The following is a 27,045-nucleotide window of genomic DNA, read 5'->3' on the forward strand; positions in this document are numbered from 1 at the left end:
TCACAGCCAGGGAAGGCCCAGTGGCATGAGGTCTGGCCTGCTGGCAGAGGCCCAGGAGTAGCCTCGGAGTTGGGAGGGAGGAAAGGAGTGAGGCCTGCTCCAGACTGAGGGTCTCAGATGGCCCCACACCCACACACAGACTTTCTGACTAAGCGGGGCCATTCCAGCCCCTCCCTGACAGCTTTTCCCCCGGAAGCAGAGAACAGAACTTTGACCCCTGCTAACAGCATCTGTGGTGCCTGATGGTAGGCTTACCCAACCCAGCTCCACCCAGACTCACTCACAGACCAGCCCAGCCCTCACTGAGGTGGAGAATAAGGACACACCTGGAAGTCCCAGGGCCCCACCCACCACCTGAGGCACTAGAGTACCTATCCAGAGGAAAAAAAACTGGATACAAGACACACACAAAAAACCAGTGTAGCCTGGTCATCCGAGCAAGCGCTACCTACTGACAGGGAGGACATCCTGTACACCCTTTTCACAGCACCTACTTACTCATCATACAGGGAGTGGTTGAATCTCACCTACAAACACAACCTACTGGCTCAGAAACTAGACAGGGCATGTCACTATCCAAACGAAAACCTAAAGGCAAGAAGCAACAACTGATTCAGATGGGAAGAAATCAGCGAAGGAACTCTGGAAATATGAAGAACCAAACGGAAAGCAAACCCCCAAAGAGGAGAACCAGCCTGTTAGAAATGGACACCAAACAAAATCAGACCACTAAAATGACAGAAGAGGAATTTCGAACGTGGATAGTAAGAAAATTCAACGACTTGCAAGAACAACTGGATAACCAACACAAAGAAAATGCAAAAAGATCTCAGGACCTGGCACAAAAATTCACTAAAGAAATCGAAACAATGAAGAATAGTCTAACCGAAGTCCTGGAAATCAAGAATCAATTCAGGGAACTACAAAACACAGTGGAAAGTCTCAAGAACAGGGCAAATCAAACAGAAGAAAGAATCTCAGAGATTGAAATAACACCTTCCAATTAAATAAATCAGTCACAGAGATAGAGCAGAGAACAAAGAGAAAAGAGCAAAGCCTACAAGAGATGTGGGATTATGTGAAGAAACCTAATGTGAGGGTTATAGGGTTACCACAAGGGGAAGAAGAAAACACTCAAGGGTTGCAGAAGCTATTTGAAGATATAATAGAGGAAAATTTCCCAGGCCTTGCTAAAAATCTCCAGATACAAGTTCAAGAAGCTCAAAGGACTCCTGGGAGGTTCAATGCAAACAGGAAGACGTCACGACATGCACTCATCAGACTGACCAAAATATCAACTAAAGAGGCCCTTCTAAGAGCTATAAGACAAAAGAAGCAAGTAACATACAAAGGAAAGCCAATCCCAATAACGCCAGACTTCTTTACTGAAACTTGGAGAGACTTGGGCCCCATTCTCACTATTCTGAAACAGAATAATCTCCAGCCTAGAATCTTATTCCCTGCAAAGCTAAGTTTTGTATATGAAGGAGAAATCAAGACATTCTCAGATGAGCACAGACTGAGGGAATTCACCAAGACAAGACAAGCCCTTCAAGAAGTACTCAAAACAGTGTTACCCACAGATCAGCACAATAAACACTCACAAATGTAAATCTACTCAAAGCTAAAGATCAAAGTCCAGAAATCACAATGGCTCAAGAGAGAAAACAAAGCAACGAAGTTCAACCCACCATAATGAACAGAAATCTGCCCCACCTATCAGTTATCTCAATAAATGTGAATGGATTGAACTCTCCACTCAAGAGACATACGCTGGCTGAATGGATAAGAAAATACAAACCAAGTATCTGCTGCCTTCAGGAAACACATCTAACCTGCAAGGATCCAGTTAGACTAAAGGTAAAGGGGTGGAGGACAATATTTCAAGCAAATGGAAGCCAAAAGAAAGCTGGCGTGGCAGTGCTGATTACAGATAACTTAGTTTTTAAATCAACAAAAGTAATAAAAGACAAAGGTGGTCACTATATAATGGTGAAGGGTACAGTTCAACAAGAGGACATAACAATTCTAAATATATATGCACCGAACCTTGGTGCACCCAGATTCACAAAGCAAACTCTACTTGATCTAAACAAATGGATAAACAACAACACCATAATAGTTGGAGACTTTAACACCCCACTGACAGCAAAGGACAGATCCTTCGAACAAAACATCAACAAAGAAATAAAAGACTTAAACAGAACTCTAGAACAAATGGGCCTGACTGACATTTACAGGACATTCTACCCCAAAACCACTGAATACACATTCTTCTCATCAGCTATGGGTCATTCTCTAAGATTGACCATATCCTAGTACACAAAGCATGTCTCAAACAATTTAAAAAAATGGAAATTATATCATGTATCTTTTCAGACCACAACAGAATAAATGTAGAAATCAATCCTAACAGTTCTCATTTCTACACAAAGTCATGAAAACTAAACAAGCTTCTGCTGAATGATCACTTCATAAATGAGGAAATCAAGATTGAAATCAAAAGATTCTTTGAACTAAATGACAAAGCAGACACAAGTTACTAAAACCTGTGGGACACAGCTAAAGCAGTCTTGAGAGGAATGTTTATTTCTATAAATGCCTATATCCAAAAGTCGAAAAGATCACAAATAGACAACCTAATGAATCATCTCAAAGAGCTGGAAAAAGAAGAACAGACCGACCCCAAACCCAGCAGAAGTAAAATTATTAAGCTCAAATGAGAACAAAATGAAATTGACAACAGGGAAACTATACAGATGATTAATAAAACAAAAAGTTGGTTCTTTGAAAAAATAAACAAAATTGACACACCATTGGCTAGACTAACGAAAATAGAAAAGTAAAATCTCTAATAGGCTCCATAAGGAACAATAAAGGAGAAATTATAACTGATGCCACGGAGATACAAGATATAATTTACTACAAAAATCTCTATGTACACAAACTGGAACATGTGGAGGAAATGGACAATTTCTTAGAATCACACAGCCTCCCTAGGCTCAACCAGGAAGAAATAGAATTCCTGAACAGACCAATATCAAGTACTGAAACAGCAATAAAAAACCTTCCTAAAAATAAAAGTCCTGGACCAGATTTACACCCGAATTTTAACACACCTACAAAGAAGAACTGGTGCCTATCCTGCAGAAATTAGTCCACAACATCGAGAAGGATGGAATCCCCCCCAACACATTTTATGAAGTGAACGTAACCCTGATACCAAAACCAGGAAAGGATGCATCAAAAAAAGAAAACTACAGACCAATATCCCTTATGAATATAGATGCAAAAATTCTCAACAAAATCCTAGCCAATCAAATCCAGGTGCTTGTCAAGAAAATAATCCGTCACAACCAAGTGGGCATCATCCCAGGGATGCAGGGATGGTTGACATACGCAAATCTATAAAAGTAATTCACCATATAAACAGAAGCAAAAACAAAGACCATATGATCCTCTCAATAGATGCAGAAGAAGCATTTGACAAAATTCAACACCCTTTTATGATAAGAGCGCTCAACAAAATAGGCATAGACAGGGCTTACCTAAAAATGATACAAGCCATATATGACAAACCCACAGCCAATATCATACTGAATGGGGAAAACCTGAAAGCATCCCCACTTAGAACTGGAACAAGATAAGGTTGCCCACTATTTCTACTTCTATTCAACAGAGTGCTTGAAGTCCTTGCTACAGCAATCAGACAAGAGAGCGGAATTAAGGGCATCCAAATGGGAGCAGAAGAGTGAATTCTCACTCTTTGCTGATGACGTGATATTATACCTAGAAAACCCCAAGGATTCATCCAAGAGGCTGCCTGAATTGATAAATGAATATGGTAAAGTCTCAGGATACAAAATCAACACACATAAATCAGAGGCATTCATATATCCCAACAACAGTACAAGTGAGAACCAAATCAAAGACTCAATTCCCTTCAAAATAGCAACAAAGAAAATAAAGTACCTTGGAATATATTTAACTAAGGAGGTAAAAGACCTCTACAGGGAGAACTATGAAACACTGAAGAAAGAAATAGCAGAGGATGTAAACAGGTGAAAGAATATCCCACGCTCATAGGTCGGCAGAATAAACATTGTTAAAATGTCTACACTACCCAAAGTGATCTACAGAGTCAATACGATCCCTATTAAAATACCACCATCATTTTTCACAGATATAGAAAAAATAGTTTTACACTTCATATGGAACCAGAGAAGACCCCGCATATCAAAATCAATCCTAGCCAATAAAAACAAAATAGGAGATATCAATTTACCAGATTTCAAACTATACTAAAAGGCAATAGTAATTAAAACAGCTTGGGACTGGCACAAGAACAGGGACATTGACCAATGGAACAGAATAGAGAACCCAGATATAAAACCATTCTCATATAGCCAACTAATCTTCGACAAAGCAGACAAAAACATACACTGGGGAAAAGAATCCTTATTCAATAAATGGTGCTGGGAAAACTGGATAGCCACATGTAGAAGACTGAAACAGGACCCACACCTTTCATCTCTCACAAAAATCAACTCACGCTGGGTAACAGACTTGAACCTTAGGTGTGAAACTATTAGAATTCTAGAGGAAAATGCTGGAAATACTCTTCTAGACATTGGCCTAGGCAAAGAATTTATGAAGAAGAACCCAAAGGCAACCATAGCAGCAACAAAAATAAATAAATGGGACCTGATCAAATTAAAAAGCTTCTGCATAGCCACAGAAACTGTCAAGAGAGCAAACAGACAACCCACAGAATGGGAGAAAATTTTCACAAGATACACAACCGATAAAGGGCTGATAACTAGAATTTATTTAGAACTCAGGAAAATCAGCAAGGAAAACTCAAACCACCTTATTAAAAAGTGGCCAAAGGACATGAACAGGAATTTTTCAAAAGAAGACAGAATAAAGGCCAACAAACACATGAAAAAATGCTCAACATCTCTAATCATCAGGGAAATGCAAATCAAAACCACAATGAGATATCACTTAACTCCAGTGAGAATGGCCTTTATCTAAAAGTCCCCAAACAATAAATGTTGGCGTGGCTGCAGAAAGATAGGAACACTCTTACACTGTTGGTGGGACTGCAAACTGGTTCAACCTCTGTGGAAACAATATGGAGATACCTTAATGCGATACAAGTGAATCTACCATTTGATCCAGCAATCCCATTGCCGGGCATCTACCCAAAAGATCCAATGACACTCTACAAAAAAGACACTTGCACTTGAATGTTTATAGCAGCACAATTCACAATTGCAAAGCTGTGGAAACAACCCAGGTGCCCATCAATACATGAGTGGATTAATAAAATATGGTATATGTATACCACGGAGTACTATTCAGCTTTAAGAAACAATGGTGATATAGCACCTCTTATATTTTCCTGGATAGAGCTGGAACCCATTCTACTAAGTGAAGTATCTCAAGAATGGGAAAACAAACACCACATGTACTCAGCAGCAAATTGGTATTAATGGATCAACACCTAAGTGGACATATAGAAATAAGATTTATCGAGTGTCAGGCAGGTGGGATGGGGGAGGTAGGGATGGGTATATACAAACATAATGAGTGAGATGTGCAATGTTTGGGGGATGTTCACTCTTGAAGCTCTGACTCGAGGTGGGAGGGGGGTGTACGGGACTGACATATATTTTCCTAGTTTAAGAATTAAAGTTAGTGAGTAATGTATGTGTTCTGCCCAGAGCATTTGAAAGTAATCTGTTCCGGACAGGCTCCCTGTGATAAACAAAGGTGTTGCCTAGAGGCATAACAAAGGACCTGAGCCCCAACTAGCAAGAACAGCCCCACCCCACGGCATTGGGGGTCTGGAAGCCACACGATAAATATATTGTTCCTGTGATTGCTGCGTACACCCCATAAGATGGCTGGTTAGTCAATGACGGGTAAGACCCCTCAAGGGAGGGGCGACCTAAGCCAGCACAGTCGCCGGGGTTCAGCCGAAGATCTTAGGGGGTCACCTTAAGAGAAGCTGGGAATGAGAAATGCCCCCTGTGGCTCACCTTGCCCATCCTTGCTAATCTTGGTCCTTTATCTATGCCTAGTGCCTAGAGCAACCACCTTGAGATTCTGAGTCAGAGTACGTCTGCTTCCCTAAGGCTATTCCGGAATTTATGGCCATTGTTGCAATGCCTGGGTGGTTATATACAAGGAACTAACTTTAATCTTTTAGAATATAAAAATAAAATGAACCTGGTGTATTATTACTCGAGTCAACTGTTTGTACGTGTGTCTGTGTTTTTCTTTGTATTCTGCGCATTTGTGTTTTATGTTCTGTGTTCATCCTCTGTCCTGCAAATGGGCCATGACAGGGGGGCACGGGTAATATATGTAACCTTAATATTTGTACCCCCATAATATGCTGAAATAATAAAAAAGAAAAGGAAAAACAAAACAAAATAAAAAACCAAAACAACAACAACAACAACAAAAAAAACACTTTATAAGGCTCAGGCCAAAAGAGTAGAGTCGTCTTTGCTTCTTCTCTTTCTCTCATAACCCTTACCCAATAAATCAACAAATCATTTTGGTTCACTCTCTAAAATATAACCTGAATCCAGAAGCCATAATCATTTATTGCTTTGAGATTACAACAATTGCCTAACTGGTCCCTACCTCCATCCTTGCTATTCTACAGCCTGCTCTTCCCATAGCAGCCCAAGTGATCCTTTAAAAAAAATTAAGGATCATGACCTTCCCCTGCTCAGAACTGCGTAAGAACTTTCCATCTCTTTCAGAACAAAGCCCAAAGTCTTTATCATACTTTGTTAGGCTATGCATGCTCTGGCCCTGCTACCTTGGTGATTTGATCTCCTTCCACTTTCCTGCCTACGCAGGCCACTCCAGTGCTCTCCCAGCCATTCCTACCTCTGTGGTTTTACACTTGCTGTTCCTGTCTTCTGGAAGCTCTACCTCCAGAGAGCTACATGGTGTGCTTCCTCCCTTCATTCAGGTCTCTGTGCAAATACTACTTGACATGATCAGAGAGACCTTTTAAAATAGTAACTCCCATCTCTCATCCTTATCATGTTTTATTATTCTGCTTGACATTAATCTTTCCTGACATACTATTTACTAATTCATTTGTCTCCCCCATTAGAAAACAAACTTCATAAAAGAAGGGACTTCTTTTGCCCACCATTGTATTCCCAACTCCTAGAATAGTATTTGGTGCAGAATACTTACCTCAATGTTTAAATAATATGGGGAAAACTAATTTATATTACTAAATATTATCAAATAAGTTAATGAAATATTCCCTTATAGAATCTATCGGTTAAGAACCAAAAGCACATAAGAATATATGGTCAAACATAACATTTTTACAGATAACAACTTCTGGGAACTTGAAATTATACAAGACAGAATTTTACTGCTGAATGAGCTCTGACAGATGACATAATTCAGCTCATTCACTTTAGAGCTGAAGAAATAGGAAGAGTTGAGGCTCAGTCTAGGATTCTTTATTCCCGGCCCAATCTTTTTTTTTCCAGCCCAATCTTTTAAACCCAAGTTCTTCCCAAATTTGGGATCCTTAACACATGTATTGCTATATATATTACAACAATTTTTGGAGAGTTTTTTGGTTATATGATGTCACAAGTAAGCCTCTGTAAGTTTATCCTTTTTAAGACGTCAAAATATATCTTTTCCTGCCATTAAAACAGTCTAATTGATATTGTAATTATATACAGCATTACTACTTATCTAGCAGATAAGCAGTATTAAATAAAACATCATCTTGAGTTGAAAACAAGCAACCAAGTGCTAAAACATTTGAAATAGCATGTGTCTATAGCTGTACCATAACCCATTATGTTCCAAAATACCTTACACAGTTGACTGTTGATTTACACTTAAAGAATTATCAGAGTTACTTTAGGAACCAATTGGTAGATATTATTGACTAAGCAATTGTTGAGTCATTAGAAATCAAATGTAGGGGGTTAATTTACACTGCAAACTACCCTACTCTACTTTTCTATAGAAAATACAGGTCCCCCATTTCCTGAAATAGTAATTAAGGACATCGAATTCAATATTATGAAAAAAAGCTTTGAACTACTGTGAGTATAATTCTTTTGGCACTCAAGTTAGATTGGGTGAACATAAAAAAAAAAAAAACCTAATTAGACAAAGGCATTGCTGGACATACTGATTACGGAGTAGAGAGAATGCTCAGAGATATGGATATTAAGTTGACAGAAAACTATTTTTACAGCAGTGCCTTACCTCGTCCTTCAATGTCTGTTGGAACACTGAACGAATGGAAAGACAACATTGATGGAAATTCTTTATTAGCTGAGGGTGAACAGAGCCACTTAGCTGTGCCACCTCTTCATGGGTAGGAGTAATAAAGATTCCTTGCACTGTTTCCAAGGCAACATAGTGGAAAAGTGTATTCTCAGGACCAGATGTCAATCTTGAAAAAGAAAAAAAAAAAAAACAGAAAGAGAAGACAAAAGAAATTAAGTATATTTAAAAATATTGCTTCATTTTGAATTTTGTAGACTTTTTACAATCTTTTATCTAGAATATAATATTAGCAGTACAATTAGGAATGGGGAACTGGGCCAAACATTTAATTCCCTCTTTGTCCTTAAATGAAGTACAGGCTAAGGTAAAAGTTACTAATTCCCTTAATGGAGACAAATACTACATGTTATATAAGGATAAATAAACACCAATTCATTTGCAAGTAACTTAATCATCTCTTTGCCAAACAACCCAAATTGGCTAAACTCTTCTTTTTCCACAGTTGGTAATGAATAACTCAGCTCATGTTTGGCCCAGATAACTACAAGCCATAAACAAGGTATCACTCTAGTATGGATCATATATAAAAATAACTTCCAACAAACTAAACACATTTAAGTTTTAGTAGCATTAATGTCTTTTACCATCATAATCAAACTGATGATTCTAAAGAAAAATAAAATTACTAATACCAACTGCAAAGTTGGATTAATATTTTATAATACCATGGCAATTACTGGTAGTATGCTACTACCTCTCATCATTACAATTTTCCTTTTCTCCTGTGTTCTCCTAATATTTTCATTTTTACTTTACTCCCCATCCTTTCCTCCTCTATTTAATCTCAGATGGGCCAGTAGAACCTTTAAATACTGTTAATTTCTACCAGTAGTAAGGAGAGCTAAAGAACAACAGTAACAGCAACAACAAGATAATAATAATAGTTACCATATACTGAATGCCCTCTATGTTCCAGGGTAGGTGCTTTAAAATATCTTAGTCTTCATTCTCATAATGACTTTGTAAGATATTAACTATTATTATCCTCATTTTAACCATGAGAAAATCAGTGCTCAGAAGATATGGATTAACTTGCTTGAGAGGTCACATAGCCAAGTGGCAGAGTCTAGCTGACTCTGAAGCTTGCTCTACAATATCTTGCTTTTTTCTCTCTTCTGATTGGCAGCCTTTAAATATATGGACAAAAATTCCCCACCAGCATCTCATACACTGAAGCTGCACCATTCTAATCCTTCTATGATAAAGACTGTCTGTACTGTCTTAACTTACACACTGCCTAAATCATCCATGCTGATTAAATTCCCGTTAAACTGTTAATTAGACAACATGATCCAAATAAACTTCTTATCACTGATTTATGGCCTTGTGTTCTCTTTTGAGATCAGGAACAGAGAGGGAAAGAGATCATCTATGAATTCTTCTCTCACTTTTCCATAGGGTAGCTGGCTCATTAATAACTGGTAGCTGATATCTTTCTAAAAATAAAAACTTAAGATGAAAGGAATTATGGTTATTCGAAAAGGAAGATAATTTAAAACATATATTTTAATCTGGAGGTCTTCAGATTCAGGAAAAGGTACAAAACAGAAATTATTCTTTACAAAAGAACTATTAATAAGTTTCCTTAAGAAGGGGTTTAGAATTACATTTTCATTATTTTGTAAAATTTTCTCTCAAAAATAAAACACAAGCAAGATTAGCTTTTGAAAAACCATAAACTCATTCAGTGTGTATTAACTCAAAGTTAAAAAATCACTAAATAAGCAATTACTCAGTAGGCAGACAGAAGATTTGTACAAAAAAGCAGATAAAGTCAGATATGTTCTTCAATAAGGTTACTCTTGCAGTAGAGAATGGATTCGGGGTAGACTGGGAGATGGGAGGCTGCAGTAATTACACCAGGTGAAAGAAAAATGGAAGCTTGAACTAAGCTAGTATCAATAGGAGCTAAATGAATACATGAAAGATTGGAATGCAGAATGGATAGGATTTGGTTACTGAATGAAATGTTTTATGTGTGTTGTTTTTAATATATATTTTGACTTTACAAAAAGATGTACATATAAATTAGGATAATATGTTTATCCTGTTTTATACCATGCTTTTAAAATAAACTATATAGTATGAAAGCACCTTTTCATGTCAATAATGAGAATAAACATACATCTTGAGCATTTTTTAAAATAGGAGAGCCTACGATATAAACCACATGTGAATTTATACTTAAGCCATTGAACTTGAAAAAAGAGTTTCCTTTTACTAGAGATAATGCCAAAATAACATACATAAAAAATCTGATATGAGGTAATAAAATTTCAGAGCAGTAGTTTTTGTTAAGTAGAAACCTAGGGTTTCATGAAAGTACCTTTAGGGTTTCATAAAAGGTTTTGTTCTGATTTATTTGTTTAAAAACCATTTTTAACTAAAATTTAAAAATTTGTATTTGGAGGCATTAAATACCAAATTTTAACATATTATATTTCCAATATTTTATGCAGATAAGTGACCTTATTTTTGCCCTGACTTGAGAAAAAAGAATTTCCTTACAACTCTGTGACATATATATTTGAACTTGTAAAATGTTTCAATGATCAAGTAGGTGGTAGCTTTACACTTCTTTGTGTGTGTGTGTGAATTCTATTTGTACGTGTCTAGTTGTTCAAATTATTAATGAAAGTATGCAATTGAATTTATTATACCAGTGGCTCCCACACATGACATCATAATTAAATACCAGACAAGGCTCAGGCAGATCTGCTTGTCACCATATAATAATTACATAAGAAGGGAATACACAGCATTTCATGGTGTAATAATTACAGACAATTTAAGCTGATAAACATTCTCTCCACACTCGGTTCCTTTCACTTCAGAATTCCCTACTCAATGTAAGTTTGAGGCCTCACCTGTTTCCTAAAGAGGGTGTTATAGGACCAGTTCCCTGGGACCCAAACTCTGAAAGGGAGATAGGCAGAGAGGAAGTTTATTAGGGAGCACTCTTGGGGCGAACAGCTGTGGGGGGCGGTGTGACTGAAGCAGGCTGGAGTGGAGAGAGAAGCTGAACTGTGCTGCAGTTGCAACGGAGGTTCAGTGGACACCACTGGAAACTCTGAAACTTCCATGGCCTTTCAGAAGCATATTGAATTTAGGCAAGGGGCCAAGCCTTTGTATTCACTTATCTATTAGTCATTAGAAGTGGCTACTCCCAGAGAGGAGTGTAACTTTAGCAGAGACAAACTTCCATGGAGGACATAGCCAGGGGAAGGACGCAGCTGTGTGGCATTAGCAGCCATCGCTCCCAAGTGCTAGGCTAAAGGGTAACTGGGCAGCATATCACTGCATCCACCAGAGTCTAAAAATAGTAACTTTTAATTTAATTTAAATTTTAATTAAAATTTTTAAATTTTATAATTTAAAAATTATATTAGACATTCAAAAGGACGGTTACCTATGGAAGAGATAAAGGGGGACTTTCACAGTTTGAAATATTACTGTGTTTTTATCTCTTATAATACTAATATGGTCGTTTTCCTAAATGTGTAATGAAATATTACAGAAATATCATAGATATTACTGTTGATATGTAAGATACATGATAATCCCATTTGTTGAATAAAATCTCTATATGTTATGGAATTATACTTTCTCATTATAAAACTTCCCCAAAGACAGAGTTTAAGTGAAAAAGAATATTATAAGGAAATTTCTTACTTCATTGTGTTATATATTTCCAATTCTTTTTCTGGAAGGTCTTTTTTCAAATTTCCCAAATGAAATGGATTTGGAAGAGTAGACTTCTTTTTAGTGACCTGTAAAATGCAGTTAAAGTTTATATTTAAGAAACAGCAGAAATAATTTAAAAAACTAAAAATTCTTCTAAGAACTATTTACTATTTTACAATGTTTCTTTTAAATGTTTTCAATGCTAACTTGTACTTCTTGGCTTATCCTTTGCTAACAGGCATCCCAGAGCTATGTCATGGAAGGGCATGATGGTATTCCTGAAAACCTCCTACCAGAGCCATCATTGTCTCCCTCTCTAGACTCTGAAGTCCTCAAAGTCAGGGGCTGTGCCTTATTTATCTCTGTATTTCCTTTGTGTAACACAGCCCTTGGCACTTAGTGGGTGTTTGTTGAATGGTTGAATCTTAAAGGTTAACTCAATTTCTCTTGGGAGTTGTTCATGGCTTTGTAATTCTTAAATCTATCCAAATCCTCTTTGACTATATTTTCTATCAATTTCACTGACTGGGATAATGGGTACAGCACTGATGTGAGTACTTCCTAACTACATTCCACTTATGGCTCCAAGAATATTCTATTGTTTGGAAGGAGGAGATTGAATCTATGGTTATTTATACCACACCACTTAGAATCTCATATTTTATTTATGCCCTTTCTCAGATTCCTCTTCTTTCATGCCTCGCCTGACATCATCTCCATCCATCCAAATGACAAGTTTCAAAATGTTTTGAAAAACAACATCACTAGAGTAAGTACAAAGCCTCCCAGAGCAATTACTTTGATAATCATTTGGATATTTTATGGTATTTTCATGGAAAATAATCAAGAAAAATGATAAGTAATCTGATAAATGAACATCCTCTTTTCTTTATAATTACATTTTGAATCTTTGAGTATGGACATCAGAACTTCACAGATGCAAATAAAAATAACCAACACCTTATCTATAAAAAAATAGGAACACACACACACACACATACACACAAATACATTTAAGTTTCTGACTTTCTTTATGTTTCTGCAGAACATTTTATTGGCTATTTAGTCAGATCAGCCCGCAAATTCCCCACAGCTAGGATGTTCTCTGATATCATTGTAAATAGAGAAAGAAGAGAAATAAACATGGAAAGTAAGGTTAAAGAGTTTCCCTATCTGTAAGTACTATTAAACAGATATCCTGAATGTCAAGGGGCTCCTGTCTTATTACTTGATATTTCTTTTTCTTTTGGGTTCTAAATAACTGATTTATCAACAGTGACTGAAACAACCACCATTTCAAATAAGGAATGATACATTTTCTTACAATTATAAAATAAGGACTAGAGAGACAGTTTAGCTCCCAGAATATACACACTTGAATGAACACACACCTTAAGCAAGGCCCCACTTTCTTCTGAACCATCAGCACCCTGAGATTCTCTTTGCTTCTGTACTGCATCTGGTGTAGTATGGAGGGTAAGGCCAACACCTTCTCCACCTTCACAACCATTGTCAGATCCTCCACCGCTTCGGGAAGGACTGGGCCTACGTGTCTTTAAGGAATAGTCACCAAAAAGGGTTCTTCTGCATGTTGGGGAGGTTGCTACTTTAGTACCTTGTAGCCTACTAAGAATAGGTGAAGTGGTCAAACTGTCTATTTTTTCACGTGATCCAGCAAGGAACCAGTCAGCACAAGACAAACAGGGGCTTGGAGGAGATGCTAGCCGTTCATCTATGCGAGAATCTATTCCCTCCAGCTGGTGAAGAGTTGTTTTGACCTGATCCACATATATACAGTCTGGTCCAGGATTCCCAATAGCTTTGGATGCGCAGCCTCCAGCTTCTAACAGTACACATAACAAGTAATGTCTCTATTAAGAAAAATAGTATTAATATAGGTTTAGCTACCATTAAAATATTTACATATAATATATATGTATAAGTTTATGAATACTAAAAACATGTGGGGATATGGCATAATTATGTGATGATTATTAAAAATTCCTCTCACCCCTTTCCTTCTTGGTTACTATCAATGCTTTTTAATCCCAGTTGAAAACAATCTCACATTGCCTTATCTTGATATACACCATCAACCACTTCTCTTGGTGCATGGAATTCCCTAACTAAGATAGCTATCAAAAGCCTTAATTAGTGGAAGTCCTTTCATTTACAATTACATATTTATTCTGATCCTGATTCTATATTCTTTTCATGTCTCCCTCTATTTTCCAAAACAAGCCAAAAGATAAAACCACTATAGAAAAGAGAACAAAAGATCTTAAGAACTTGCTAAAATCTTTTCCTAGATTTTATTAATATTCCTACATGAGTATTAAGTGAATGCAAAAGAAAAGGAGTAAAGGGGCATATAATATGTTCTTGAATACTGGTATTAGACATACTCATGATTTTAAATGAGCATATTTGTTTGTGTATTTATTTAGATAGTCAATAGATGCCAAAAAAAGAAAAAGAAAGAAAAATCCCAAGAAGCCAAGGTAAACTTACCAAGCCAACAATTAACAAAAAATATCTCCCTTCAGGTTCCTGAAAGACTTCAGTGTTTGAGTCTGCAGAAGGTTGGAGGTGAGACTGAGGAAACACTTCTCTCCATATTATCAATTGACCAATTCGTTGTTTTGCTGCCAAAGGCAGCAGGCAATAGTGGCGACAGTATACAGCAATATCAATAAGATCATCCTTAGGCAAATGGCTGCATATCAAATAACCCTTGAATTTAACCACAAAGAGCAAAAGTCAACTAGTGGTACAAAGCAATAATCTCATAATATATTTCTAAGAGTTTTATAAACACTTCTTCAACTGGCTTAAAATATTCTAGTTTCAAATGGGATAAATGAAGATGTAGCAAAAATTTTCCTTAAGTCAAACTAGAGATTGAATGATAACTTCAGGGACAAAACAGGTAGACTTAAGCACAAAGCAAGACCACTTTTGTGTGAATAGGTTGAGAGGTCAGCAAAATTAGAAAAGAAGTGAATTCTGAGGATGGAAAGTGAAGAAGTAGGGGTCAGGGAAGGGAGAGACTGACTTTTCACTGTGTACCATTCTGTACTGTCTGATTCTTTGTTAGATGTGTTTTATATGGTGTTTAAGGATCTTATTTTTAAAAATAAAAAATACTTATAAATCATTTGATGTTTAATTTGCCTTACATGGAAGTCAACTAAACGTTAAAAGATTTACAAAAAGATGCATGGTTACATCTGAAGATAGGATAAAAAAACATACTATTGCAAAACGAAATCAAGGAAGTATTGCTCTTCTCTCTTACACACTTGGTTGTTTCAGTATTGTTTCTCCTTTACACATTTAAAGACACTGTAGAATGCAATAAGACTGTAAATATTTACCATAATGATAAATATGTAAGTACAAGTCTTGTTTTAAGATCTTAATCTTATAGTATTTACATTCAGAGGAAAAGAGATAAATGTACTTTTCATGTTTGTAAAAGTTTGACAAACTTTACTTTAAGTCTGTTTATATAGCAGTTGGACATCTGTAAAGATTTCAAGCTTCAACTTACCTTGTAAAATAGAGAAGACCCCAAAATTGTATATAGCCGCCTCATGTCATAGTAATCCTCAGACTGGGAAAAAATTCACAGCAGTTTTACATATTTGTTTTTTTGTAATAAAAAAACCTCACTTAAGCTATAATAGTTAAAATGGAAATGAAATTCTTTAGTAACTAAACTTCACAGTCCCTTCTTTAGAAATCAATATAGTAGAGTATTAGGGTGAAATATAATATGCTTATATATTTATTTGACTGAGAACAACCTTATTTTTGATTCTTATAAGACACTGTTGATTAGAGACATCTAAGAATAGAACATAAAATTTGTTACTCCATGAGGGATTTCTGAAAACAAGTCTTTTAAGACAAAAAACTTCTACTGTATACCATCGAAAATATCTAATACTACCATATACTACTTTTGAAAGCACAAGTTGGTATAGCCTATTTGCAGGCAACTGAGTGGTATGTAAAAAAAACTAAATACACATACCCTCCTTTTGGAGTAATTCCACTTTTAGAAATCTATGGAAATGCTCAATCAATGGAATTAAGACTTTTTAGAATGATTTGTAACAGAAAAACCAGAGATAATGTGAAGTTCAACAATGGAGGAATGGTCAACTAAAGTAGATATGTTATACCACAGAATCTCATACAGATGTTAAAAAAAAATAAGATTGATCTATATGAACAGGCATAAAAGTTTTTGTTCTAAGACTTGCATTCTAAGCAAAGAATGAAAGCTGCAGAACAAACTACACACTATGATCTAATTTTTGTTTAAAATGCCCCCTCCAATTATATACATGTGTGTTGGTTTTTGTGTGGGAATGTAACTATAAGAGTAGTTATACCTAGGGATGGAAATGGTGAGAGGGATGAGGGAGGACATTTTGCTCTTAATAATTAATTATGCTTGCATCTTTACTCAATAGGCATGTATTACTATTATTATTTTTTTAAAAAAACAAAGAAACCTAACAAAAACTAAAAACTGGAAATAACCTAAATATCCTTCAATTGGTGAATGGATAAACAAATTGTGATACATCCATATAATGGACTACTACTCAGCAATATTAAGAATTGAACTGCTGATACAACATGAATGAATCTCAAATCCATTATACTAACTGAAAGAAGTCAGACACAAAAATTATCTACTGAATGATTCACTTTATATGACATCCTAGAAAAAATAAAATCTTGGGGACAGAAAACAGATCAGTGATTGCCAGGCATTGGGGGAAAAAGAGGGGTTGACTATAAAGGGGCACAGAAGAATTTACTTAATGTAAATTATACCTTAACAATAATTTTTAAAAAAACTACACAAAAGAATACAAAGTTAGACTAGAAGATCAAATCTTAAATCTGATTTCATAAAAAGTTTAGAATAGGTCCTTACTTTCATTTTTTAAATATAAAATTCACTGTGAACTGTTCTGTGAGTCTTGACAAAAGCATACAGCTGTGTAAGTGCCATTAAAATCAGGATGTAGAACAGTTCCGTCAATACTTACCCTCCCCCAATTTTTTTTCTATCTCATTGCCTAGATATAATACCACAATTTGTCTATTCACCTGTTGATAGACATTTGAGTTATTTCTAGTTTTTGGCTATTACAGATAAAGCTACTTTGTGTACAGGTCTTTGTAATACATATGCTTTAATTTCTTTTAGGTAAACAGATGGCTATAGAATGGCTGAACCATATGGTAGGCATATGTTTAGGTTATTAAGAAACTGCCAAGTTATTTTCCAAAGTGTTGTACCATTTTACATTCTCAATTTATCAATTTTTTTTCTTTCATGGATTGTATTTTTGACATTGGATCTAAGGAATCCCAATAGATCCTTTTCTAAACATAGAAAATATTGTTAGCTCCACTGATCATTAAAATAATATTCTATGAAGGCAGGAATTACATTTTAATTAAACCTATTGGATGTAAGTTCCAAAAACCAGATATTTTAATACTTTACATCCAAACTCTCCTACTGATTAGTATCCATCTACACATTCTCCATCAGTGAAAAAATTATGAACTATGAAAAATTCACCATGCTTAAATTTCCAATATTCTTACTAACAAACCCCCCTTCCATTTGCTCAGGGTCTTAGTTAAGACTCAACGTCCTCTTCAAGCTAGCATTCTTTCCACTTTTACCAGCAAACTTCTTGACAATGACCCAATGCTTTTGGCTTCTACTTCCTCACTTCCCATTTACTTTTTAAAAGAACTTTTATCTAAAACTGAAAATTGTAGCATATACAAAAAAGGAATAGTACAATTAGCTTCTATGTACCCATCATCACCCATTTAACTATGACCATCTTGTTTCATCTATGTCCTTCTCTCCTTCTTCCTGCCCCTGCTGAATTATTTCAGAACCAATCCCAGATATTGTATCACTTCATCTGTAAATACTTCAGAATGTATCTCTGAAACAGTAGATATCTTTTTTTAAAAAAACATAATACCATTACCACATCTAAAGAATTATTCTCATCTAATATCCAGTCATTAGCATTTACATTTTCTTGATTGTCTCATAGATGCTTTTTAAAAGTTTGTTTAAATCAGGATCCAAGAAGGGCCATACATTACACTTGGTTGATCTGTTAAGTCTCTTGTAACTTCTAGGTTCTCTCTCAACTTTTCTCCCTTCTCCCTCAGCCCGACCCCGCTGCCCTTTTCTAATTTATTTGTTGAAGAAACTGTCCTGTAGTGTTGCCCAGTCTGGATTTTGTTGATTGCAACCCCTCTCCCCCAAATGGGGTTATTTAACATGCCCCCTTTTTGATGGTATTTTGTATAAATTAATAGTTAGATATTGAGGCCTCATCAAGCATATTTCATAGGTGGTTTGTGTGCTTCCATCAGGAACCACAAACTATCTGGCTGTGTTTCTTTTTGTGATATTAACAATTACTGATGACCATTGCCAAGATCCATCAATTCATTGAGGGACTGCAAAATGGTAATATTCCAATTCTGTCAGTCTTTCTTGATACATCAGGTAGACTACTTCCATAAAGAGAAACTCCCCCCATCTCTGTTTGGTAACCTTGACATATGGTTCAGACAAGAAAGTTTGATTCTTCCTCACTTACCAGTTTTTACAAAAATGAGATGGTTCCCTAGCATTTTCCAAAGCTGACCAGTTTCTTTCTTTAGCATCATTATAAACTCATGGAGTTAAACTTATCTGACATGTTTTACTGTTATAGTTATTATCATTATAGATGCCCAAGAGAGAGCCTAAGACAACTTGAGCCCTACTATAACTCTCGTAATTTTTTAAGATTCCTATATTTCTGATATGACAAGATGTTCTGAGACTTATCTTGTACATTTTCAGCCCCAAATCTGGAATGAGCCATTTCTTGAGGAGTCCTGATTCCTTTGGTGAGAAATGTTATTTATACACAATAGCCTGGGTGTTAGTGGTGCTTATCACTGCTGAGATAGTCACTATTTGTAGGCCTTTTCATGGGCCAGAGCTAGGAAATATAATATTTTAAAAGATTAAAAACTGTACTGATATTTCCAATTTAAATTCAGACCTACAGGGGTTCTTATTTAATCAATATTACATCTATAGTTCTTTTCTTCAAAAAGCCCAATTCTTAATGATACCATTGTAATTATCATTTTTTAATACCATAATATACATTGTGTAACAAATATTTCAACTTAAGCAGAAAATCTTAAGGGAAGCAAGATAGATTTTGTCAGTGTCAAAACACAGGCCTAATGTTGCATATTTCAAGATTATCATATGCCCGCTTGGTAAATATTTAATATAATGACTGATGTACAAAATAAGAATTCAACATTGAGCCTTTCCTAAAATTCACTCCTCTTACCAGTTCTGCAAAATCTGCAGCCTCCAAGTCACTTAATGTCGTGTCTAATTCCATCTATGTAAAAAAAAAAAGTAACATAAACATTTGACTCATTAGTTGTCATGGTTTTAGTAATAGACACATTAAAAAGTGCTTAATGACTACTTGAAAAATGGAGTAAGTATCTTTCTCCTCTGTGTTACTTAAGAAGTATCTCAAAATAGAAATTTTGTTTTCAATCTTTGTTAACGATAAAAATTTATTTATTTAACATATGGGTATATTTCAACTAAATTTCAATTATTGCAAAATGGTTTTCACCCCCTATTCAATGAAAAACAATTTATGAAGTTAAAAAATTGCTTTCCAGTTTTATGTTAGAAATTCACTGAATCCATTAAATTAACCCCTTAGATGTTTTTAGAGGAAAATTAAAATCAATCTTAACATAGTCAACCTACTTTAGGTTGTTCTCGTTTTTCCATTTTCTGTCTATTTCTCAACAGTTGGAGTTTTGGAAATTATCAACATTCTTCCCTGTCTCACTCCTAGATACAATGTTTTATACAAAAGGGTTGTCAATCTTTATTCCTAGATTAAAACATGAAGGCAAGTGTTCCTCTGGAATCTGGCACAATTAAACTACCCCACAGAGTTATTAGAAAAATCTCTTACTTAGGATTTGGCTTTTGTTTCTAAGGAAATTGTCTGAACTCTTTCATGTATTACATTTGTTCTGTCCTGAAGCAGAACAAAATTTAAAACAGAATAAATTTAATCTGCAACTTAATCTGTAATGAATACATATAAATTGAAAACTATTGGCAACTAAAGTTTATAGCATACAAACTATTTGTGAATAAGAATCCTCTTTTTTTCATTTCTTAAAGGCCAAGGCACTCTCTGCAGGACTGTTTCACATACAAACTGTGTCTTACTGTGAGGACAAAAGCTTTTGAAACATTATTCATGCCTTTCAATGCTTTTCACACAGTATGACTTATTAATCATTTGTGACCTACATTTCTGTGCATCTAGCAAATATTTCACGTCCATTTTTTGTGGCTATAGTGTATCTTGTGAAAAACTATAAGACAAAAAATTACCAGTGTGATTTTTGATCTCAGAAACTGTTGAATGAGTTGCTATTCCTGCTAACTGAACTCTACTGGCTAATGTACAAGATTACTGTAACTGTTTCTTCACATTCCTTAAGAGAAACTATAGAATATCTTTTCTGTTATTATTCCAGTGTTCCCTAGGAAAATATAATTGAAAGAGAAAAACACCAACAAACAAAATAAGGGAATTCTCAAACACCTGGGAAATAAAACTGAAGGGAGACCTCATCCTATACTAAACTCAGAAAAAACATACTTTTTCCATGTTAAAGATAATGATTTCCACTTAAAATTTGCCAGGCATGAGAGTCACCTCACACACATATGTTTTTAACTACATTTCTTAAGGCATTAAATTCCTTAATATTTTCCATCAGAAGATATATAGTCAATAAATCCTACTATTTTTAATGCTGTAAGAAATCTCAAAGAGAAAAAGAAAGCATATTTAAGTTCTTTGAGTTTGCTGACAAAACAAAAACTCTGGGGTCTTTTGGTTTTCAGTTCTACACATAAAAATCTTGAAGTCACTACTCTGCCCTAGCAAATAAAAAGGTGAACTGACCGAAAAATCAATAACTCAATCAAGACAGACAGAACAGCAGATGGATACAGAACTCATGGCTTAGGAGAAAAGAAACTCCTGAGCAGAAATGGGACAGGAAAACCTGTGCTGTCCTTGGTGAATTGCTGGAGGCTCTATGTGGGCCAGTCTGAGAGCTAAAATCCAGGAAGACCCAGTCTTCAGGGGCCTCAGCACTTCTGTGAGTTTTACCACCATGATCTCAACCAAGTTGTCACAGTAAAATATTGGAGAAAAATCTCCTCATTCTTCTGGCAGGGGGAGGAAAACCAGAACTATTTTGAAATATGTCAGCACTCTGCTTTTCTCAACAAGGCCTGTCCCGCAGCAGAAATTCATATAACTATAACTTAACCTGCTGAGGTATTAGCAGAGCATAACTGACCTGGGGAAGGAAAATACCCAACTCTGGTAATAGCCTTCTATGTGGAAGAAGAAAAACAATCTAACATTCTGCTTGAGAGAAGGGAAATACCTTTAAAAAATTGGCAGAAGACCTAAACAGACACTTCTCAAAAGACATACAAATGGCCAATAGGTATATGAAAAACTGCTCAACATCACTAATCATCTGGGAAATGCAAATCAAAACCACAATGAGATATCGCTTCATACCTGTTAAGATAATGGCTAATATCAAAATGACAAAAGATAATAAGTTTTGGTAAGGATATGGGGAAAAGGGAACTCACACACTGTTGGTGGAAATGTAAATTAGTACAACCCCTATGGAAAACAGTATGGAAGTTCCTCAAATATTAAAAATAGAACTACTATATAATCTAGCAACCCCACTCCTGGATATTTTTCCAAAGGACCTAAAATCAGTATGTCAACAAGAATTTGCACTCTCATGTTTATTATAGCACTGTTCACAATAGCCAAAATAGGAAATCAATGGAAGTGCCTATCAACAGATAAATAGATAAAATGTAGTGTATACACACAATGAAATACTATTGAGCAATAAAAATGAGTGAAGTCCTTTTATTTGTGACAACATGGATGAACTGGAAGAACAATATGTTAAGTGAAATAAGTCAGGTACATAAAGACAAATACTATATGAACTCACTCACATAAGGAATCTAAAAAAGCTGATCTCAAAGAAGGAGAGAGTTAGAATGGTGGTTACCAAATTCTTGGGGTGGCTAGGGGAGAGGGTGGATGGGGAGATGCTTTTGAAAGGATATATAATCACAGTTAGATAAAAAGAGAAAACATTTAAAAAAAAATTGTCCAGAATAGAAACATATAGGAAAAAAAAAAAAAAAACTAGAAAAAGCAATTGCCTGGGGCTGAGGGTGGATGGGAGAAGACAGGGAGAGGGAAGACAAATGGGGAATTACTACTAACAGTTGTGGAGTTTCTTTATTGGATGATGAAAATGTTCTAAAATTGATTGTGATGATGGTTTTACAGCTCTGTGAACATACTAAAAATCATTGGATTGTACATTTTAAATGGGTAAATTATATGATATGTGACTCTCAATAAAGCTGTTAAAAAAAGAACTAAGCCAAGCTCACATAACTAGTAACTGTTCAAGCTAGAATTTAAAAATACACTGAATATAACATTGAATGCATATATTAGAAAAGAAAGATCTAAAATCAATAATTTAAGTTTCTATTTTAGGAAGCCAGAAAGAAGAGCAAATTAAATCCAAACTAAGCAAAAGAAAATAAATAATAAAAATTGGAGCTGAAATTAATGACACTGAAAACATTAAAAACAAGAAACAATCTAAATAGGCTTATACTTATTAAATAAATTAAACCAATAATTAATCAACTTATAAAACCAGAACACTCCAGCCCCAGAAAAAACCAGGCCCAGATGAGCTTACTGGTGAATTCTCCCTAACACTCAAGGAAGAAATCATACTAATTCTCTAGAATCTCTTTCAGAAGATAGAAAGAGATGGGAGACTTACTAACTCATTCTGTGAGGCCAGCATTACCCCAATACAAAAACCAGACAAAGACACTGCAAGAAAAAAAGAAAAACAAAAACAAAAAACTATACAACAATATCTCTCATGAACATAGATGCCAAAACCCTCTACAAAACATTAGCAAATGGAATCCATCAAGGTATAAAAAGAATTATGCAACACAACCAAGTGGAATTTATCCCAGGTATGCAATTCTGATTTGACATTCAAAAACCAATAGGCTAAGAAACAAAAATCACATGATTATATAAATAGATGTAGAAAAAGTATCTGACAAAATCCAACACCCATTCCTGATAAAAACTCTCAGCATACTAGGAGTAGAGGAGAACTTCCTCATCATAATAAAGAATAGCTGCAAAAAATCTACAGCTAACATCATATTTTATAGTGAGAAACTAGATACTTCTTTACTAAGATGAGCAACAAGGTCAGGATGTACCCAGTCACCACTCCTTTTCAACATCCTACCTAATGCAATAGGATAAGAAACTGAAACACAAAGCATACAGGAAGGAAGAAATAGAACTGTATTTGTTCACATGATTATTTATATAGAAAATCTGAAAGAACTCACCAAAAAAAAAAAAATCTCCCGGAACTAATAAGTGATCACAGCAAGGTTGCAGGATACAAGGTTAATATACAAAAGTCAATTGCTTTCCTTTATAACAGTAGTGAACAAATGGAATTTGAAATTAAACACAAAATACCATTTATATTATCGCCCTCCAAAATAAAATACTTAGGAATCTAACAAAGTATGTATAAGATCTATATGAGGAAAATGATAATACTCTGATAAACAAAATGAAAGGAGAACTAAATAAATGGAGATATATTCCATGTTCATGGGTAAGAAGACTCAACATTGTCAAGATGTCAGTTCTTCCAAATGTGATCTATAGATTTAATGCAATCCCAATCAAAATCCTAGCAAGTTATTAAAGTCTATATGGAGAGGCAAAAGACCCAGAATAGCCAACACAATGTTGAACGAGAAGAACAAAGTTTGAGGTCCGACACTACCTTACTTCAAAACTAATTCATTATAAAGCTAGTAATCAAGACAGTGTGGTATTGGCTAAAGAATAGACACATAGATCAATGGAATAAAATAGATAGCCCACAAATGAACCAACATAAATATAGTTAACTGATTTTTTTTTGTAGAGATATGGTCTCATTCTGTTGCCTAGAAATGAGCTAGTAACCCATGGAAAGACAAGATATGGAGGAACTTAAAATGCACGTTACTATGAGAAAAAAGCCCATCTGAAAAGGCTACATACTGTATGATTACAACTACATAACATTTTGGAAAAGGCAAATTTATGGAGATAGTGAAAGGATCAGTTGTTGCCAGGGGTAAGAGGAATGGGAGGGATAAAATAGATGGATAGGCAGAGCACAGAAGATTTTTAGCTCAGTAAAGCTACTCTGTATGATATTATAATGATAGATATGTCATCATATATTTGTCCAAACCCAAAGAATATACACCATCAAGAGTGAACCCTCATATAAACTATGGACTCTTGATGGTTATGATGTATCAATATAGGTTCATCAATTGTAGTACTTGTATTACTCTGGTTGGGGATGTTGACAACAGGGGAAACTATTCATGATCTGAAGGGGTAGGAGGTATGTGGGAAATCTATACCTTTCTCTTAGTTTTGCTGTGAACCTAAAACTGCTCTAAAAAATGAAGTCTAAAAAGAAAAGCTTAAAATGTTATTATATTGTTTGACTTTTACTTGACTCAAATAGACCTTAGACCACTTTATCAGAAGGTATCTATCTCTCTTTCTAAATGTATTGCTTCTAATTCTCTTAACTGCAAAATAGAGAAAATATCTACACTATATCCCCATTGTTTCGTCTATTAATCTTGCCTGCTCACTTGTCTGTGAACGTCTAGAGACTTTTCTGAATTCTGCGAAGCACAGCACAAACCTGAGCACCTAGCACAATGAAGACTGATCTCTACACATTAGCGTTACACTCAACAAGAATAAAAGCAACCAAAGCATTGGTGAAATAAGCAACAGCTATGATTTGAGGTAACAAATTAAAAATATTTATACCAGAATTCACACAATAAACTTGAATTAGGTTTTTCCTACAACATAGCCTGGGTTTCTTAATGGGCAGAAGTAGCTATGGTACCTCATTTAATACTAATCCAGATCTTGTAACCAAATATATTATATGGTGATCTACATTGATGAAAACGTCTGAAACAATCTTGTCAGTCCTTTAATAGTAAAGTTATTCTGGGTATACAGATACAACTAAAGTCAAATTGATAATACTTAACCATTATGGAGTCTTACCCTTGGTAAGCTACCTATATGACAAGCCAAAAGCTAATCACATATGTCCACATAAAAAGATTTTGTTGCACTAGTGGACTTTGTGTTTCAATTGAGAATATTGCTTGCGAGTCAATCATTTCATCCACTTTTAATTTATATAGAAACATAATCCTAACTTGAAAACCTTGCATTATGAAATCCAAGTCACAAAATTCTAAAGTAAGACACACCATTTAATTATGATTTCTGAAAAGTATTACAAGTTTAGACAAAGATTAAATTTAAAGTAAGATGAGAGAGCTAATTTCTATTTATTAAGAATAATTTGTCTTTCTAAGTTGACTGCACTGTACCTTTTACTTCATCAACCAATTGCCTATTTAATTCTTACTTATAATCCCCCCAAATAACAAAAAGCCTGAGAAAAAAGAAGATAAAAGATTATAATAAGAGAACTGGTTCTGATTCTTACTTATAACACCTAAGATTACCTTGATTTCTGGTGGAAGTGTGAGCCACCGAACTCCAGGGAGATTGTCTAAAAGTACTGCACTGGAAGCATCATATTGTTGAGCACTGGGACTGGCATTGGAACGCAGCGTAGCAGGTTGAAGTGCTCTTTGAAAGAACAAGTTAAAAAAATGATCCAAACGAGGAACATTCTCAACCTGGCAAAAGGCACTGAAGAAATAAGAGCTATAAGTTAGAACAACATATGGAAATGGTGGTCACTTTTTGAGTGTTCCTAAGGGGACTGGATCTTTCCCAACTACATAGGCTCTCTTCCTCACTCCTCCCCCTTAATAAGAATCACTGCTATAATGTTACTGATGGAGTGTGTTAAGAAATTCACCCTGTCCATATTTTCACCCTAAAACCTACCCTCAAATATATTGAGTAGATGGGACTATGGAAGAACCACAAGACTAACATGAGCGACATATCTATAACAGAAACCTGTTTGTAAAAAAGGTAAGTTGATTTTTACCTCTATCTTTCAACCATTTACAACTCCAAATACCTTTTAGGCAGCATGGGATATAAAAGAGATTTTGAATGTTGTAATAGAACAACAGACCTGTCTTTGACTCTTATCATTGTTCTTACTAGGTAGCTATTACAGGCAAATCACCTACCCTCTGTATGAAATTTGGTTTCCAACTCTGTAAAAATAGGGTTAACACAATTTAACTCACTTGCAAAATACCTAGTACATATTAAACATAAGTTCTTATTATGTTTAATTACTAGTACTCAGTGAGTATATAATAGGCATACGTTATTCTTCCCCTCTTTACTACTGAAGGCACAACATTGAAGAACTCAAATTTAAACAAAAGAGAGAAAAAACTAAATACTTGGTTTTAGCTATATAAAGGTAATACAGCAATGACTGTAACCATTCAATGGAATAGCTTACTGAATGATACAATAACTGTTACATATACTATTATTAGCATGTCAGAATAATATTCACTGATTTATACAACAAATATTTGAGTGCCTACTGGGCTCCAGGCACTATGCCCACTGCTGGAGTTACAGCAGTAAAAATGCCAAGACAAAAGACAATGTGCTCCCATGGAGTTCATGTTCTACTGGAGAAGGACAAATG

The 27,045-nt window shown here is 35.2% G+C and overlaps 1 protein-coding gene across 2 annotated transcripts in view; it reads right to left on the reverse strand.

Annotated features, from left to right (window-relative positions):
- The window catches only part of INTU (inturned planar cell polarity protein), a 93,458-nt gene that overhangs the window by 7,693 nt on the left and 58,720 nt on the right, over positions 1–27,045 (reverse strand). For both annotated transcript variants that reach the window (XM_076010636.1, XM_020280212.2), the window contains exons 8-14: positions 25,922–26,111; positions 19,470–19,523; positions 15,599–15,661; positions 14,557–14,778; positions 13,437–13,916; positions 12,034–12,131; positions 8,278–8,467 (exon numbers count right to left, since the gene is read on the reverse strand). In XM_076010636.1, the coding sequence (XP_075866751.1) occupies positions 8,278–8,467; positions 12,034–12,131; positions 13,437–13,916; positions 14,557–14,778; positions 15,599–15,661; positions 19,470–19,523; positions 25,922–26,111 (1,297 nt within the window). The remainder of the gene's footprint in view (positions 1–8,277; positions 8,468–12,033; positions 12,132–13,436; positions 13,917–14,556; positions 14,779–15,598; positions 15,662–19,469; positions 19,524–25,921; positions 26,112–27,045) is intronic.

The sequence above is a fragment of the Microcebus murinus genome, chromosome 15 (assembly GCF_040939455.1).
Source record: "Microcebus murinus isolate Inina chromosome 15, M.murinus_Inina_mat1.0, whole genome shotgun sequence".
NCBI classification, from domain to species: domain Eukaryota; kingdom Metazoa; phylum Chordata; class Mammalia; order Primates; family Cheirogaleidae; genus Microcebus; species Microcebus murinus.